At 38.8% G+C, this 20,295-nt stretch overlaps 1 protein-coding gene across 2 annotated transcripts in view; it reads right to left on the bottom strand.

The window, feature by feature from the left end:
• Positions 1 to 19,978, bottom strand: part of efnb2.L (ephrin B2 L homeolog) — a 34,410-nt gene extending 14,432 nt beyond the window's left edge. The window contains exons 1-3 of one of the 2 annotated variants that reach the window (XM_018244787.2): positions 19,413 to 19,548; positions 6,352 to 6,512; positions 2,505 to 2,785 (exon numbers count right to left, since the gene is read on the bottom strand). In XM_018244787.2, coding sequence (XP_018100276.1) covers positions 2,505 to 2,785; positions 6,352 to 6,392 — 322 coding nt within the window. In that variant the 5' untranslated portion in view covers positions 6,393 to 6,512; positions 19,413 to 19,548. 2 annotated transcript variants of the gene reach the window in all.
• Positions 19,979 to 20,295: the final 317 nt, after the last annotated feature.

The raw sequence follows: 20,295 nt of genomic DNA, 5'->3' as shown, positions 1-20,295 counted from the left end.
TGCAAACATAGATAGATTGCACTGGGACCGATAAAGATTTTTTAACCTGGCCGATCAATTTTCTGACCGATGTCGGCTGAAAAATCGTAAGATGTTTGATCGTTCAAATCCCACTAACCGCACAATAATTTAGAAGGATTGGTCGGACTTCGCTATAATCGGTCGTTCGGCAAGAGAAATCTTTGCGTCTATGGGGAGCATGCCTAACTACTGCATGCCTAACTACATGGCCAGATATGGGAAGTAATACTATGGAAGGACAAATCTGACATTATTTCCATTGCCTTCTGAAAAATACCCTCTACAATTTTGACTTCTTTTGACTTCGGTGACACATGCTCAAACACACACACACAGGCGCATAAAAATGGAATATATAAAATCCATCTTGCAGCCTAAGGGTGGAAATAATTCAAGGCACAACCTTGTTTTAATCAATGGTTGGGTTAAGTGGCCTTAACCAATAATGAAAAATAATATCCCATCCTGCAACTGTCTCACAACTTGCCATGACTCATATTCGAGTCAATTTGACTTTGACATGGTTTCAGATTAAAATAGTTTTCTTACATGCAGCCCTTGGTGACAAATAGCACTGAAATTCCATGCTGCAGCAGCCCTGTATTTCTTAGGTAAGCTAAACCATGAGCACAGCCAAGGTAATAGCTTGCAATATGAGCAAAGGTCATTAATCTTCTATATCCATATTCTCTTAAAAGATTTGTGTGGTCTGGGACGGATATCAAAATAGACCATGACTCCATTAGCGAGTATAAGCCTGAGGCATCAATACATATTTAAACACAAGCAGGCCTCGCCATTTCCAAAACATAAGCCTAATGTATATTTATATTTGATTAATAGGAATTGAGTGGTAATCTCTGAAGTTCAAAACACACACACATACATACATATATATACAGTATCATCAATAGCTGTAACATTAGAATAGGGATATATATTGTTGCAAGCCTATGGGACATTAGTCAACTGTCTTGAAAGATGGATTAATGGTTTTAGTAATATATTTCCATGTACGATTGCATGCATGTGTATATGTATATCAAATAACAAAAAATTTTAGAAAAATTAAAGTAAAATAATGGCCATTTGAACAATTCTTATTCATTCTTAACATGTGGCCTTACAGCTGTAGTTAAACCACATCTCCCATCATCCCCTGACAGTCTGCCTGCCAGCAGTGTGGAATTTGTAGTTCAACAACAGCTAGAGGGTTTCAGGTTGGTCAGCCTAGATTCAGATCACTTCGAATCTCAATGCAGTCTTGCATGACTAAACTGTGACCTAGCTGTCTGTGTTCAACTTTAGGTCAGCTTGTACCCGCTGGTTAGGGAATTAGATTGTTTGCAGCAAAGCACATGGGCAATTAATTAGGATTTGTTACTTAAAAATGAAAGGGGGGGGGAAAGTCAGTCTGCAGCGTACATATTTGAGTTTGTACATGTCAAAGCAAATGATCATCTAACTGTAAAGCAACTAATGAGGTCCGCATGCAAGTTGAAGGGTTTAGCAGAGTGTTTCCTGAGGCATTTCTGTACCCACTTCACAGGTCATAAAAGAGGTTAGCAGGCTGAAAAATGATTATATTTCTTGATAGTCTGGGTAGTACTTTTAAAACTCTTAGCAACTGGGCTTTGAGGTCTGAGGAATGAAAGTGAGTTTCTGAGTTTGGAGGCTTTGATCAGATCTCAGCCAGCAAAGCCATTAATGCAGCAAATAACTGTATAGAATGTATATTTCATAGCTCCCGATGCCTTTTTTCACTTTAACTTAATTTCTTCACCTGGATACAATTCTGATACCGCTGCCTAGTCCAGAAGGCCCTTCCATTAGATCCAGACACTTTCCATTTGAAATGGAATTCGTATGTCAGTATTTTTCTCAGTGAGTGTGTATAAGAAGTACTATATTTATTAAAAGAAAACCCTGTGGATTAAGCGGATATAGCATACCACTCCCTGCTGTCTCCAAAGAACAGGGGCAACCCATCTGGCTCCAGCTACAGTATATGCATTAGAAATAGTATTAACTCCAAAGTGCCCCATATATTTATAACTTCCTTGGAAAGGCCTGCAAATGTTAGATTGCGTTTGTAGGTAGGCAATATGGTACCAGTAACAAGCTATATCAGTGCTGGCTAACCTTCAGTCTCCATCTCTCCACATCCACTGACTACTGAATGTTGAAGGGAGATGCTATGGTTTAAATAGAACTGAAGAGCTGAACTTAAGCTGTATAACATAAAAGGGGGCCCCACAGACAATATTTTGCCTCTGGCCCCCAACCACTAAGGTTTCAGATCAAGTAACCAGTTATTGTTGAATGCTTAAAGTATATTAAAACAAGCAAACAATGAAATGAATCCTTTGAGAACTACACAGGTTAAATAAAAGGTTAACACCCCTTAAAGGGAGATCACTTATCATACTGGAAAATGAAACCTCACCAGAGGCATAAAAATAAAAATAAATGGTTATACGTACATATGATGTAATAGTCTTTGTCTCTTTGGAATTCCAGTCCCCAGAGATTTGGGCTAAACTCTTGAAACTTGATAGTAAATTTCACATCTTGATCTGGCTTAGCACAGTTGAGCAAAGGTGTTCTGTCTTTTATTGTGCAGCTGTCCGCTTGCTCTTTATCCACCAAGTAGATTTTATAATACTCGTATTGGCCTGTCGATTTGGAGTCCACTTTAGGACATATGATGTCCAGTTTATCGCCTATCTTTGGGTACAGGATCAGCCCTTGTCCAGGAAGAAACCTAAAAATGTAAGCAAAGTAAAACAGTTCAACTACAGATTGTATAAAAGTCAAGCATAATGAAAATGGAGTGTGACAGATTTAGGACAATTACGTGAGTGTTTATTAGTAATGTTTATAAGGAATGGTCAGTCAGGAGTTCCCATCTGTTGAGCAGTAGTAATCCTCAAGCTCCATTGCTGGCTGATGAAGGATAATGGGGATTGTAGTAAACACCAACAGGGTTATGGCAGTTATCAATAACAATACAGATTATAATGGCAGACCTGGGAAATTTGTATTTTCATCCATTCACTCTCAAGCAAGGGGGAAAAAACTACCATCTTGTTTTATGCGGAATAGGCTTTCTTTGAATAAATAACTCCAGAAGGCACAGTTACAGGATTTGGCAGGATTTTAAGCAAATGATTATGTTTTAATTAAGGCTCTGTTTAAACTGTAAAAGAAATTGATCCACAGCAGGATCTTGAAGAACGCAAAAGATAGTAGTTCGCTTAAAGAATTATCACGAAGTAGGTGAAAGATGAAAGCCGTGACACAACTGGCAGGTGACCCTGGGGGGGGGTAGAGAAAATAAAATAGGTCCTGACTCATTGCTCCCAATCTTATTAAATTAATCAATTTATAGAGGCAGTCTATATTTTAATTATTTTACAAGCAAGTTGCCATTAGAAGAGGTAGTATATAAATGTCACTCTCCAAATGTAATCAATTTCTAGCTTGACCGTTCAAAAGTTTTTCATTCTTGCAGCCCATGGCTTAAAGTAGCAGTAAGGGATATTTTTCTCATTTCTTAGTAGGAATTATCTTCTGCCCTAAACAGACAGTAGATTATGAGAGCATAATTGTTTGTGTAGTGAATATTCCTACTCCATATATTATCTTTAAATGGATGGACAATGTCATCTGTGTTGTATAGCTTTGTTCTGCACTACAGAATGAGCATCTCTAGTGGACAAATGGATAAATGTAGACAAGGCTGTTTATTATCTGTACACTGCCATTTTCCTGACAATTTAATAAGAATTAAATGAACAATAAACATTGCTTAGAAATATTGTACATATTTCCGATTAAAAAAAAAAGATTTACAACTGAAAAAGCTATGTATGGTAAATGTAAAATTCATACCCTGTGCACCTTTCACATACAGATCTCTATTAATAACCTTGCAGAGAAATAGTTCTTAAATTGCGTGTGTCTATTTTGAACCAGGAGAATCATCTTCTTGAACGCATGGATTGCCATGACAAGCAAAACTCTCAGGCACCCTAGACTTTACACTGTATCAAAAGACACATGAGCTGTGCTTTTAACAGTATGCTGAGGTTATATTTATACACACAGAAACACATAACTATCTGCACACTGCCATATGATTTAGTATATATGAAACTGGCCACTAAGATTTTGGCAATTTATAAAGGTGCCCAACATTTTACACAATATAGTATGGAATGGGAATAATACAACGCAAGAGCTTGCAATATATGAGCGCATATCCCTGTATACTGCTTACAATCTACAAAACTCATCACATTTAAGAACGGATAAAAAATGTTACCTATAGGGCAATTTATAAAGGTGTGCCTTTTGTTGACATACACCAGGCATGGGCAATTCAACACCATGATCCATAATGTGAAATCACAGATCTTTTTATAGCTGAGTGAAAGAATTCTGGTATAAATAGTCAGAATAAAGCTGCATTAACAGGCATTAAGTAACGCCACTTTTTTTTTTTTTTTGAAACAGCAATTTACACCACTTTACATGCCTGAATCTTGTTGCAGCCTGAATGTATCTTGTAAAGGCATAAGGTGTTAGTATGGCTTAAAAACACACACATTTATAAATACATTGATTAGTTATTTGTTATCTAATTGCGATGCATAGTGGTAATTTATATTTATGGACTACAAGGAAGCTTAATTAAAACAGTATTTATTTTACGCCTATTTTTGGAAGTGTTTTATGCTCCTTGACTGTATAAAAATATGGCCCTATGGCCTTTAAAACAAAGGCAGAGATCAAAGGGAAACCGTAGAATCTACTGTGTCTGCATGGTGCTACTTTAATGCCAGTGCTTTAGATTCTATAGTGCATGGCACTAAAAAACACAGTTACAATATCCTTGTGGGCAAGACATACTTCTTTCTAATGTATCAACAATGAGTTTTCTTCTTACGGGAATTAGGCAGTGTTTGCATTGCTAAAACAAATACATATTTTATAATAATCACAGTTACAAAGCTAAGCAGTGTTTAGTAACCTACACGGCCTATGATGAGAAGTATGTATTTCATAGTTCATAAATACTTTCTTCACTACAATGACACAAAACACGACAGAGTTTCTTAAACATGACCTGTAACTTTCTCTAGGAGATTTGGTATGTAAAATGAGCCCATCAACCTGCTGGAAATACAATACAGGGACAGCCATGTATCTGTTATTCTATGGTAACTCTATAACTTAAAGTTGTGTGTCCTTTCATGTGCTGGCAAGTTTTTTTTAAGCATTACTAGCCCTTTAATTGTAAACAGAAAGCTGTTGAAAAAAACCACAATATTAGCAGCCTGCAGATAAGTGGTTCTTTCTAGCCTGGATGCTTACTGCAGTAAGTCCTTAAGCCTACTGAATACAGAAGCATCCCTGAGTCCAAGCTTCTCTATGTTTCGCTTAAGGCAGCATGCCTGGGGGAAATCGGAACAGTAATCAACATCTTTTGCAAAGCAGAAACATTAAACACAGCACTTAGAAATCTTTACTCATTTGTAAGCAGCCAAACCTGCAGACTCATTAAAATATTAAAGGCCAAGAACAAAGCTTGAAGTCAGAAATCCTTACAAATTTAACTCAAGAAGGCCACCGGCTATGTTTATTAATTGAGAGATCAAGCCTGATGTAAGCAGAACAGCCATGTTTGGCCTAAACACCATAAAAACAACAGTCAAGTGTATTTGATTGTTTTGGTCATAGGCAGGCAAAGGAAGAGCCATACTGAAGGCAGAGCTCAGCCTGGTCATTTAAAATTATAAAGGCAATAATAACATTGCTGCATCCGAATTGGAAAGCTTTTGGGCAAACCCCCCTCTGTGCTGATTCCCCACAGAAATGTTATGCCATGTGAAATCACCTTTAATGAGGACTAAAAAGTATTTAACTTTACTTTATTGGCCCACTGCTATAAATGCATAGCTTATTATGTACATAAAACATCATCATACGTGCATTTATATATGTATATGCAGAAAATGCCTATGTATGGGAGATGCAGCAGAAGCGTTTATTTATGACCATGATGGACAGTAGTTCAGCATGAGGTGGGCTCGGCTGCTTGCTGAGCACTTTTCATACTGTTTTATCATTTAAAGCAAGGGGAAATTGAGCTGAAAACAGGGACAGATCACAAACTCTACAAACAGGCCTCACACATACACACACACTGGGTGGCCATAATGTGCCCCTACTGTTTACAATAGCTCAAGATGATGTTTGTTAGCCACGAGTGGATTACCAACACACTACTGTGATATGAAATGAAACAATTTCCTTAATGTTTACCTTCCTTCCAAACAGCTTCTATTCCTTAAAATGTTTTCCATGACCGCAAACCTTTTCCATACCTTGCCTCAAAACCTCCAGAATGCTTTTCATCGCTGTACAGATCTTTTGAGCAGGTATATTTCTCGGTACAGCTCAGTAAATGCCAATTGTGCATGGATCTGTTTAAGAAATAGCACAATGCAATCCATTCAACATAAAATACAGTCTCACTCGCGGCATTACTGGGATTTCTTCTTACAAATAAAAAAAAGTATTACTATTTTATAAACAATACACTTACACTGGATGAGTGCTCAACTTTATTTTATTTAAACAGGCTCGGCCAATCAGTGGTTACTCATACTAATGACAATTTATGCTTTGGAAGGGGTGTAACTCTCCACCCCATTCCAGGTACATATATGATATATTAACATTCCTTATTCATAATGTGGTCCCAATCAAATCAAGTGTGGAGTATAATGAGGGAACTCCCAACTGATATCCCAAACTGACTAATATATTTGCATTTCTATATCAGATAAAATTATAGAGGCAAAAAAACAAACATGAATGCAGTATGAGCCAAGACATAATAAAATATGCAAAGAGGTCAACAGCTCAGTGCTCCCCCTTTTGATTTTTACCAGCAGAATCAAAATGTTTTAAGGCTGTTAGCCTCTCATAGGGGGGGGGGACAAATAATAATACAGCAGAAAAAGGTTTGCTTTTCATTTTCAAGAATGTTCTTTCATTCAACCAAATTCCACTTGAAGGAAGGTGCTAAGAAGTTGTAGCTCACAAAACAGGCAAATGTGCTGAGTATGACATTTGAGTATTTAATAGCATTTGGCCCATATATTAAAAATAAATATATAAAAACAAAATCTGGCAGTAACAGGAAAATGTTTCCCCCTGAATACAGAAGGCAGGCAGGCAACAAACCAGTCAAGTGAGTTCCTCTGTGACTTGTTTCAGCACATTGCTGTGAAGTCTGGAGGTAATAAAGTTACAATCTAATATCCTCTTATTTACTAAATGGTAAATTATGCTGACATAGGTAGTGGGGGCTAAATTTTGCCTTGGTGACCTCAAATTCTATTTGACAAAAGAATATGCTGCTGGGTAGGGTATTATTTGATTCTTAATCAATTTCCCTCAACCATCTCACAATTACTATGGAGGAAAAAATAATATCACATTTCACAGCCTACAGCAATGCACAATTGAACTTCAGCTCATATGTAAGCGGACTCCCTTTGATATATTTATTGCTGTTAACCCATACTTGCAGACTCTTTGCATTGCAAAAAAAAAAAAAAACTAGGTGCCAGCCTATTAAATTTGATAATCTAGTTGGATTAAAGGAAAAGTGAATCTTGTATTAGTAGCATTTATCTCCAATAAAATACAAGTGCATAAAATATCTTAGCTGTATATTTACATTAATAAATTAGAAATACATGCCAGTCTGCTGAAAAGACAAGCATAATGCATCATACATAATATTCTAGAGCAAACTAACTTTTATATGGACAATACAATGATTTATTTCAGGATACATTGTAAACCAGTAGTAACTTTACATTATTCATTACTGCTTTATTGTATGCTATCTATGAAGAACAGGGTCCTTGGAACTATATATTTAGTGGCCTTTGGGGGATGCTGGGAATTATAGTTGGAGTTTAAGCAGAGACATCAGTGGAACAGTGCTCTTACTACTACTACTACTAATAATAATAATAATGATAAACCATGACCTTGGGAGAAAAAAAAAAAAAAGCCTGGTGTCTCATAAGGAATAACTGAATCAAACCATTAATGCCTCAAACAGAACATACTGGAATGTATGCGTTGGTTAACCAAGACCAGCTGGCACCTGTTAAACAACTGGCTGTACTTAAACAACATAAATCAAAAGAAGAAACTTACTGACAAAAGAGGAAGAACAAAATAGTATGTCATATGGCTTCACCAAACTGCATAATCAGAAGCCTTAATCAGTTCTCCACCCAATATTACACAGGGGCTATCCATCACCCTGATACCATTACATAACCATCTTCCCAGAGGTCCTGCTTCAGCAAACTTGCAGAGTGGGTGGTGCCTGCCTCAAAGGTGTTCAAGCAAGGCGTTGGTCAAACAAACAATGACACAGCCTTTTAAAGCTAATTTTACTTTTCATCTATTACCTGAGACTTTGAGAGCATTTTTCTTTTATACAAATGACACATCTGTGTTGCCCCTTTGAATACATAAACACAGTCTTGACATGCTCTGCCTATGGCAAATTGTATGACAGCCATTCGTATACAAATGCACTTGAAGTATGTTAAGTTGCATGAAAGAAATATAATCACTGCTGCCTGAATATAAATAAAGAAAGGGGCCACAACATTTTAACTGTGCACTTTTGTCATTCTTATCTGCTCCCCTTTTTTTACATAAATGTAGGGAGATTGTGTTTCTGACTACTAGTTCTTATTAGTTTCTGCCTTACCAGCAAACCCCTCTGTTTGGCTAAATTCAGATTTGGAAGAAATTTAATTATTGTATATTGCTTTATTGGACTGATAATTTAGGTTACTGTTTTTAAGGCATTAAGTATTGCAATGCTTAAATGCCTTTTGTTAAGAAAGCATTTGGAACCATTTACGCCCAAGGAAACACTACAACTTCAAGATAAAGCTTATTATTTTATAAAGGTGTAATTCCCATACTGTTGTGATAAACAAAAGTGCACTGGAATGGCTATGAGCCATCTGTAATGCCCTAAAACTCTACCATCGGAAAAAAATGTAAGCGCTTTTTAGAAATAAAGCATTGCCATGCTCATTTATAACCTCGCTGCATAATTACATTTAACCACAAAGCCTAATAAAAACTAGTCCAACTCATTTCATATAAAGATAATAGGGAAATAGGTGTATTAAAAAATATCATGTCACTGAAATAAGGTATAAAAGTTTAAATGTTTGTAAATGCGCTTTCTAAGCACTTCTGTTTAGTTTTTTGAATACAGGTAGCCAGCTGAGCTACATGTTCCACCCATACCTGAATTATACGCAAGAAGTAAAGTTGGCCCCACATAAAATAAATAAATAAAGGAGATGCTAAGTGGTTCCCATATAAATAAAGTGTGGCTGACCAACTAACTGATGACCCATAAGTTGCTCTCCTGTTTGTTAATGGCACAATTTCTCTTGTGCGACATAATAGATGGTTGTTCACCATAGAGAATGGTTCACTAAAATGAGTGCTTGGGTTAACATTAGTGAAATCAGAAGTGAGCAGTATGTGTTGCACAGCTGCAGAAGTGCAATGTCAAATGCATCTTATTAAAATCCAGTTTGGCCCAGTTGAACACATCTATATGCAAACAGCCAGAACTCCAGTATGAGAAGAAATAGGTCTGGACATGACTGGGAGCCTGGGAGACAGACTGAAAGTTGGCAGAGCTCCCGAACCAAAAATAAAATGACATTTAATTGTGACTAGACGCAAGAAAAATAAGACATCTTTTCTACACAGCTCAGCTGCCCACCTAAGCTTAAACTAGACTGACTGCTGACCTCATTGCTTTCGATACGTGAATGAAAGCCCGGCTCACATTGAGAAAGTGATTAAAATCCCTTCCACAGCCATCACAAGACCTACCGCCATTTCATATTCACTCTCAAAATCTTTACAGATCTGCATTTGCTCCAACTTTGCTTGCCAAAAATAAAATACTGTTCCCATTCCTACTTAGTGTCAGTTTTAATAAAATGTACATTTGCATTATGCATGTTAACAGTGCTTCGTTTTTTTTCCACCCAGCATTGCTTTCCATCTGTCTTCATTGTCGTATTCTGTCCTCTAGCCATTTCCCCCCTTAATATTCTCTCTAGACAGCTGTGCACTGTTCTTTGTATGACATCACAGTTTGTAGCATGACAATGTTTGAATTTAAAGAAGCAGGCTGTTAATCTAAATAATGGCCCGTTATAATTTATGAAATAATCAGTGAAAAGACCAAAAAATGATCTACTTGTTAACTTGTATTTCTGCAGTTGGTGGAGCCAAACTTGTTGTCCGGCCCGGAATTACAATTGTAAATCCAAAGAGTCCTTCAAAACGAGGGATGAAAGAAAGAGCCTGTGGAATGTATATGGGTCATACAAACAACCCAGCCAATCTGTGGCTCACAATAATCAAAACCCCTATATCAATCAAACAAATCTACTTACTCATAATGGCTTACTTATTCCATTTCCTCACTGAACAACAAAGTGTGTGGGGGGGTTAAAATAAAGTTTTTCTAAGTAATATATCCACAACTAAAGGCATGCAAGCATTAAGGAAAGATTCATTATGGCCCCCATTCCCTAAATGTTCAAAGGCTGATTGAAATCATACGTCTTTTCTTCTCTCTCTTGTTAAATATCTCATCTCAATTTTTTTTTCTATGCTTCAAAACGCAAGAATGTTGTTTTACTAGCTGCCAAATCTAGTGCACTGTAAGAATCTTTAAATGAACACAGACAAGCGAATAGCATTGGAACAGCCTGCCTGTGATTTTCAGTGGGCAAAACATAAATAGGATTACCTAGACTTGCACTAAAAGATCAGCATACTGAAAAGCTTTCATTCTGCGGACCTACTGTGGTGCTCGACCAATTTCAGGCATTCTTATGGAACCTACAGCATTTGTGATAGGGAACATGCCAGATGAACTCAGCTCAATATGAAGGAGCTGCAGGAAATGAGGGTTGCCTTTTAAGTGCAGTAACCCTTTTTATCCTAATAATAATAAGCGAGGAGCCAATGTAATTCGACTTTTCCTTTTGTCATGCACATGTCTGCATTTCAAAAGCAAAAGAAGCTGTAAACTTGCTGGACACTCATCCAGAATGGTCTTTCCTCCATACTCCATAAATACTGCAGCTCAATGCAATCTTGCTCAACACTTGGGCTTGCAAAGAAGTTGAATGCAGGCAGCTTGCAACTTCACAATTTAGCTGTTAACTTTAGTGCTTTGCATACAATGGCGATTTAGTTCATTGTGCATATAAACGTACAGGCAGCTCTAGACAACTGGTCATTTGGAAAACAACTGATTATAAATATATTTATTTCATTTTTTTTTCCATTTGCAAAAATTTTAAAACCTTGGGATGCAAGTGAAGTAAAGCCAGGTATCTGTGCTTGAATCCTCATGAACAAAGAAAGATGTAAAAACCTGGAAAGTTCTCCAAACCACCCTGCCAAGAAACATGATTTAATGAAATCATCTGAGACGCAGTTAATCAAAAAAGTGTGTTTGGGATTATTCGTGCAGACAGAACAGTTACTGTTGGCTTCTGTGTTTTCTCTCAGTCTGAGCTATCTTTCCATCATAAAGAATTCTGTTCAACTTGCACACAAGCAGTCAAGTCATAAAACAAATATTCTTTATTTGTCCTGCACCTGTAAAACTACAGCACAGCATGGCGTTTAAGGAACTCTTTAGTGTCATTCCTTCTTGTAACTTGTGTCTACGGTGACAAAGTGTAGGGATGAAACAAAATTGAAACAGCTTTGTCTTTCTCATTTTAAAGGGTTGTTTTCAGCTGAGGAGCAAATGTCAGGAAATCAGCTTCTTTTTTTACTGCTTAACTGCATGACAAAGGCAATGGCTGTAAACGAACAAATACCGGATACTTTATCATAGTAAATCCTTGCCACTTATAGTTTCTAATGACATTAAATACAATAATAAATCAGAGACTTTTAGGGCTGGGTGCTATGAACTTCCCCAGAATTGTGCAACGTAAGTGCAAAGGCAGTTTCAGCAATGTTACAGCAAATTAAAATGGAGGAGGTTTTTCATGTTGTAGCCTGGGTCACACACATCACTAATAGTGCAGGTGTTTATGGCAAATGTGCGGGGGGGGGGTAAAAGTGGTGCGCCTCTAGTGGAGGGCAATGTGTTATGTCAGGTGGCTACAAAGCACAACAGGGAGCCACATTACTTGTAAAGAAGGTGCTTGTGAACCAGTAAAACCAAGTTATCAACAGTCCAGCTATTTTTATGTAAACTACTAACTACTCACTTTACCACATCTTTCCAGATTTGGTTAAATGTAAAATATGCCACGTAAATACATTATGGGGCTGCTAGTAAAGTTACTTATTGTTTTCTTCTCTAAGAAACAATAAAACAACCATGAGAGGAACTGCCTCTTCAATGTGAAAAATATTCAGTCTATGTGTTCCAAGAGATCATTAGGGAGGCATGCATTGTAAGCACTACTACTACCCCCTCCAAGTTTTGTGCATTTTTACCATTAAGACCCGACAGCTCCAGGCAGGGCCTATTCTGACATCCCTTTGAGAAGCGTGTCACTTCTAACATCAGGCTAATCTACATGTTGCCATGGCAGCACCCTTTCTATGCCTTTACCTTTTTAGGGAACTGTAATGGATTTAGCACATTTTTCTCATGTGGAAGACAGAGCAAAAAAATGGTGGTTTTATATCCATACAATCAGATTACTGCTGTTAGTTTCTCTATGGCCTTTTCCCCCTCACTTCAATCAAAAGGGATCAGTTTCTTTAGAGCCTGTCGTCGATTTACATTACCTCTGTGTAGATCGAGCGGGGTTTGTAATCCCCTTATTAACTATGAGCGTGGATTGATTTGCTTAGAAATAAAAGCAAATTGTCTCAGCTTTGTTTTTAAATGGAAACTACAAAATGGATTACGAAAAGAAATCTTCAGATTTCACACAGCCCGTATGGGGCTGAATTTAAAATGAGAATGAAGCAAGTCATACAGGAAAGCTGTGTGAACGCTTTGCATTTTCCACCATGAGAGAGGGAGCCGAATTGCTTAGGCCTTTGTCTCCCTCAGCTTTGGGCGAACAATGGAGCCACAGGAGTTTCCAGGCTGTTCTTATGGTGAGGTGACCATTTGCTGTTCTTCCCTGTGCTTTTCATATACCATATGGGTAAAATCATTCAAAAGATGTGAGGGGTGAAAAGTACAGAGGCTTGTTGCTCTGCATATCTGAATCAAAATGCAATAAACAGCTGAACACACCCATCTCTAGTCTCCCACGTAACCGCACAAAGAACGAGCACATAAGCAAGTACACTAAAATTCATGACAGATGACCTGAAAAACAGGTTTGCTTAATGTCAGCCACTACGGAAGGAAAAGATTAGGCCCATATGAACAGCAGACTGACTCAAGGAATGTTTCTTCTCATTTACAAAGGGGCAGTTGTAACTCAACAGTAGCAGTGCTTCTTGAACACTGACTGGAGTGGAGTCAACTTTTGTACCTCTTGCTCTTCCATAATGTTCCCTGTCATGGTTGTATTGCTCATGTTGATGCCACTTTGACTGTTCCAATCACAAATCTTAATTGATAGGAAGAGGCAGGAAGCAGGTTATGGTTTCCCTTTCAGCAAATCAACAGGTGGCAGATAAGTTTCATTTGAAGAACTCTGCAGGAGTCATATACAGTACATATCCATATCCAATGGTATTATGATGAGTAATTACTTTAAAAATATCAAGATATTTATCGCTGACACATTGAGGTTATGGGGGCAGAAGTACAGACACAGCAGGCCCAGTAGAGGTTGAAAGGATAGGTAGAAGTACAAAAGGCCCAATAGACCATTTTCGTGTGCAAACAGATCAGTTTGTAGTTACCCCACTTTGAGGTAAGAAGTGTTAAGTAGGCCAATTGTTATTTAAAAGTGCTTAAATTCACACTTGTTTAGACCTGTCACATGTAAAAGGTTGTAAAGGGGTAAAATAGCCAAATAAAAATGAAAGACTATTCAGGTACTTGGTTACTCTTAGTAACTTTAAAAGGCTTAAGTTAAAGAAGAGAAAGTCTAAAGCAATGTGTGAATGCAGGAACCCAACTTAAAGGGGTTGTTCACCTTCCAAACACTTTTTTTAATTCAGTTGGTTTTAGACTTTTTTTCAATTACTTTCCATCTTTTATTTTTTACTGTTTTTCCAAAATCTAAGTGTAAAGTTTAATGTTTGTGTCTCCGGTGTTTGAGTCTGGCAGCTCAGTAATTCAGGCGCAGACTCTGAACTGTTACAATTTTGCAACATTTAGTTGATACATTTCTCAGCAGCATCTCTGGAGTATTAGCAACTATTGTATCAAGTCTTACAGCTGCCTGTAATGAAACCCAGAGATTCTGCTCAGCAGGGACAAAGCTAAGAAATGTATCAACTAAATGTATCCATTTAGAACTGTTTACAGGGTCGGCGCCTGCCCTCCCAGAGCTGCTTCTGAACGTGAAATATAGACACTTTACACTTCAATATTAGAAAAACGGTCACACATAGAAAATAGAAAGTCATTGGAAAAAGTCATTATTTCTGGTGATCGATCTGAAAACAGCTAGTTGTTTGAAGTAATTTCTATCAGGTATGTCAGACCCGCCACCCAACAGCATCTGTTGCACTAAAACATGCAGCAACCTAAATGTGTCTCTAATCAATATGACTGATTTGTTTCAGTGAGTCTACACTGTTCTCTGTATCAAGTACACTTTTACACCTTATAGAAAAGGGCGCAGAGGGATCCTCAGATATATCCGAATCTGCCACTAAATAGACAGGACATACTGATACAATAATTTGACCAATGTTCAATGCAATTCAATGATTAAAATGCATCATTAATTATCCATTTAAAATCCACACATTACTAAAAGTACATAATTTGATATACCATGGGAGTGCCTGGGCCCTGTGTTCTTTGAAGAGAAAAAAATACATTACAAATTGCATAAATGGAATATCAGATTTTCTATTTGCAAAGGCCTGAAAGTTCTGTTTGTTATACTTAATATGTTTTTCTGATTATTTGCCACAGGCTACAATTCCAATACATTTTGAATATGGTATAAAACGGATTCCATTGCTAATACTTTTCCCAAAACAAATGTCATATTTCTTTCTTTAAACAGCCTTTAGTGCTAGTATATTTTACTTTTCGGTTTGACGTGACTAGAATTTTACAGGAGTATTATCTACTGCTGTTATATAAAAAAATATGGCATAATGCAGGCGAGCACATTCACAGTGAGCTTGCTATGTCAGAACCTATGGCTAATTTCATATATCTTTGAGTTAATTGAGGCATTTGGAGTTTTCGGGCCAGCTGTGCAGCAACTGCCATTGCTGAACTATTAAATACAATATAGCATTCAGCTTTTCCCATAATATTCCACTGTGCACAGAATGGAATATAGCCAAGAGCAGAAAAAGTGTGATGCCAATATGCTGTCTACCAGCGATGTCCAAAATATTGCTCTCCAGCTGTTAAGCTGCAGCTCCCAGCAGCCTTTCCTGGGAGATTAAGCAAAAATATGATTTAAGGGTTACAGGCTGACCGTCTTAGATGTCTTAGGAAAATAAGGTATAAACTTAATATACGCTTGACTGCTTGAACTAATTCCAAAATATATATATATATAGTAGGTGTGCTCACCTATGGTGCTGCTGCTGCTATCAATAATAATGTCAATAACTGTGTATAATAAACAGCGTTGTTGAATATGTCAGCACTTTACAAAGATGCGTTAATAATTATAATCTATGTCTGACACTACGTAGAAAGAAACCAAGGACTGACAATGTAGGTACAGTGTCTTCGACCTGTCTTGTCTCCATAATATAAAGCCAATTACTGCTCTAAACAAAGTGCTTCACCTGAGTTGGTTTACAGATAAGAGGCTTGCAGATAATTACTATAGATAATGTAACAATTAAACCCCAGATGAACCATAGAAGAAGGATAAGGCGAATCAGTAGATCTAAATCGCGTCCCCTTCTATGTATTCAGCATGTCAGTAATTTACCTGAGCTAATCCCCCCACCCCCATGCAGGTGTGGAAGCCTCGTGAACAGTAACAATTTGTATTATTGTTTCTATTTGCCTACCAAGTTTCACCCTTGGCTGGGCCTTGTTGTACATGCAAGAGCCCAGCCCAATAATTTTAACATTGGGTCAGAGCTGTGTGGAGATCGATAGGGTTAAAAGGGGATCCCACGGGGAAAGGGTCGTTAAATAAATTCTTGTCTAGGGCACTTTTCCAGAGACTGAGATATGGTTACTACAGCAGGCACTTTGTTCAAGGGCTGGCTCAGTCATCCCTTGGAACAAGGACCATTACCTTCAGTTTATCATCCTGACAAAATGTAAAGAATGTGCAGAGTAAAAACACTAACAATTCATCCCCCGTTGATTTCTCCATTCTTCCCCTTCTATATTAAAACTGACAAGATTAACCTAAATGCAAACTGCCGGGCACAGTTCAAGGGGCTATTCACAGACGACTGAATGTACATTTGTTTACTTACAAAACTAGGCCCCTAAAAAACAATGCACAGCAGGCGGGGGGATAGAGAGCCCTCAGCCCTTTCCAACTGATTTACAACCTTAGTATATTTTGTAATACTTAACCACTGCATTGCACAATGGCCTAAACACCCAGGTTAAAAAAAATATATATATTTTTAATCTTTAATAAATAAAATGAATCTAGGAAAATGCTATTGGTCTACAAATATTTCTTCTTCCAGAATGAAGAAACAGAATGAATGGTCATACGTGTGTATGTCAATTATTACTGCACTGCTTTTTTGTTACCCAGAATGCTTTTCTTCAACCTCCATTGCCTTAAATGAAGGAGCCGTGCTCTGATTTCATCCTAATTTAACAGGTAGCAACCTAAAAAATGAACTTAAGTTTGTTCCTTTATGCCTTGGGTCAAGTGCAGCGCAATTTATCTCTAATATTGGTTTCAAGGGCTATAATCTAAAAGAAGCAATGAGCAGGCGCTCTATGGTCTAATTATATGGGAGTGTGAGGATAGGACTTTATGAATAGAGTTATTATCCTGCTGTTCCCTATAGTGGTATTTATGTGTTTAATGTTGCACTAAAAATCATGGTGGAAATTAAAATTTGATGTTAAAAGCTATGACATTCATATTTCATTAGTGACTTGAAAAAAAGCTATTTCCATACTGAAGAGGGTGGTGTACTCATAAAGGTTCCGACTAATGAAAATCCATGATGCTTTTCATGTTCCTAACTGATTTTACAGCTGAAATAGCACATTGTGTCTCTAGGGTAAAATTGCTGGATCATTAAGTGCAAATAAAAATAAAACCAGTAGGGCGGGCGTCTATTTTATGAAAAAAGGCAACACTGATATGGTCAGTCAAGTAAGGGCATCAAGCCTTTGGCAGGCAGTAATAAAACTCCAAGGCTGTGTTGGGACTGTGGGAACTGTAGTGGAACAATGGCAGTAACACAAATACAAATTTGTAGGTTATATACACAAAAGGTAGGTTATATTTGCCTCCTACAAATGTAAGACGAAAGGTGTGCCGCAACAGTGTTTTTTTTTTTTTCTAAGAAAAAAAGGGGGAAAAATCTAAGATGTGATGACATGATTAAATGGCAGGATTAAATAGGCTGGAACTGAAGGACTAGGAAGGCTGAGTGCACAGTCAAGCTGTGTGCATTGAAACAGTGACCTCTGTGGGCCTGAAATGATCATGATTTTAGATCCTCCATTTACTTTCATTCAGCAAGTGAAGCGTTGCCTCTGAACCCACCACAGTCGTAGACCTGCCAGCACCCTCAACATGCGCACAGAGAATGGGCCCAAACGCACAGCCAATAGACGAACACTTTGTATCTCTCCTTCTGTGAATCAGCAATGATTCTGAGTACAACAGCTTGGGTTGTTAGCCTATGTGCTGCTGTTGAAGCGCTTTCAGACATTCTTAGGGACAGAGCCCCCTGCTATTTATTTGGCTTTATTTTGCTCTGAACCTCCTTATTCATATTTTATAAAAAAGCATGAAAAAAATGATAGTAATGTTTGATCTACCTACACACACATAGGCTGAAAGAAACTCCCTTACAACTATTGGGTGACATTGGCAAGCAGTGCTGCAATACCCACAGGGCACAGATTTTCTACAGTGCCCTTCTGCCAGATGCCACGATGAGGAAGTTCAAGAAAGGAAATTTTAATTTAAATACTCAATACAAAGTGGGAATTCACAAACCTCTATTCAGATTAGCCTGTGTTCTCCTTTAACCAAAATGAAATAACAGGTCTCTGCCATAGAAAACCTTTGGGTAGAGCAATACAGATGGCAGAGAACCCGCTTATGGTATGTGGGATAGACTATGTGCATCAATATATTTTAAAGGGTGTTGTGGGATTCCCATACTATTAATTTAATTTACAGGGCATGAGTTTACATGTATCTATGAGCTCCTGTTTTACCCTGAACCACTGAGATCAGCACGGTCAGAAGGGAAGGACTGCAGGGACGCCGATAAGGCTGCTACAGGGATTCATTTATTTATATAGCGCTAACTTAGTGGGCAGCGCCGCGCTATGAGAAAAAGCAGAGGTACAAACAAAGGGCTTCCCTCAGATGAGCAGCCGATGCCAAACTGCCGCTTACAAATCACAAGCTGCTTCTATATGGCAGCTCCATCCGAAGATTTAGTGGACACAAATGATCCTTCGGGACTGGAAGGTAATTGCAAGAAATATTAGTCTCTCTGCGTTTGAACGATCAGCAGCGTCCCCTAGACTCCAGGATCCTGCCAGCCCGGTGTCAATATGAGCCCAATGAGCTGGCTCACCCAGTAGCTGACTAATCACTCGCAGCACCCACAAGACAATGGGAGAACCTTGTACCGGGGTGACCCGGACACGTCACGGCTCGGTTCCATATAGAACGCTAAGTTATAACACAGGGGATGCCCTGGGATCGGCAGGGAATAAAGGGCTCAGCCCAGTGTTATGACAGCGATGCCCAAACTGCCGACTACGGCCCTGTAGCTACCGGTGAACTTCAACTGAGCCCGGAGCTCGGTGGGTTTTAATTTGCCACTACCAAGGGGTCGTGGGTAGAATGTCCCTGTACGGACACGCTTACACGCTGATAATATCTATACAACACTGCTGATTAGAGTGTCGCACCGTGTCTGTATGTGGCCCTCACACACTGACGTAAAGAGTAAAAGGGCTCGGGACTTACCTGGCGTTGGACGAGTTCCAGTATATAGGATCCAGCACTGTAGACCAGGAGATCGCAGTCCTGAGCAAGAGAATACAAACTCCCAGGCTGTACTTCCACACCGAGTCCCCGCTCAGTGCCATGATCTGGCCGCCCCAAGAAACTATCACTGACCAAACGCAACGTTTCGGCTCTAGTCAAAGCCAGTGATCCCCGAGAGTCCAACCAGCGGGGGGATATCCAACTCCCTGAGCTGCTGCGACTGACACTGCGCAACAAATCAACTCCAAACGGCAAACTCCTGCTCACATGCACTGTATCCCAAGGTACCAAAAGGGGCCGCGCTGTTATCAAGGGGACCCGTCATCCGGCAACCCTGTCTGTGATCCTAAGCCAAAGAGCCCGCAAAGTGCGCTGTATTAATCCAGCTCCAGGCAGTCCCTGTGTGTATCCTATAGGTGCCCGCAGATAAAAGCTGCCGCAGATCCCTGATTGGCTGCCAATGGCGGGGTACGACTGTGTGTGGCACTGCTGCTCCGGGCACACGGATAATGAACTCAGCTGCAGATCCTCGCACTACTTCTCACTAAACCCAAGTCTCTCTCAGCGCAGCGCTTTAGCCATATAAACTCAGCCCGCCCACTCCCGCCCGTCCTTCTCATTGGCTGACATGCTCAAGAGCGGAGCGGATTGGCGGCGCTTCACGTCAATCGATAGTTAAGACAGAGCGCGTCTGCTCCTTGGCATCGTATTGTGTGTGACAGGTACAGACCTCCCATACAATAAAACATGAACTCATCGGCGGCTATTAATATTCATTAGGTGACCCTACACTGCGACATACACAAACTCCACTTTCTTTCTTGGATCCCTTTTTTTCAGGAAAATTCATTGCGAAAACTAT

Source organism: Xenopus laevis, chromosome 2L (assembly GCF_017654675.1).
Source record: "Xenopus laevis strain J_2021 chromosome 2L, Xenopus_laevis_v10.1, whole genome shotgun sequence".
Classification (NCBI taxonomy): Eukaryota; Metazoa; Chordata; class Amphibia; order Anura; family Pipidae; genus Xenopus; species Xenopus laevis.
The sequence above is the reverse complement of the archived record's forward strand: the minus strand, read 5'-3'. Positions and strand labels throughout refer to the sequence as shown.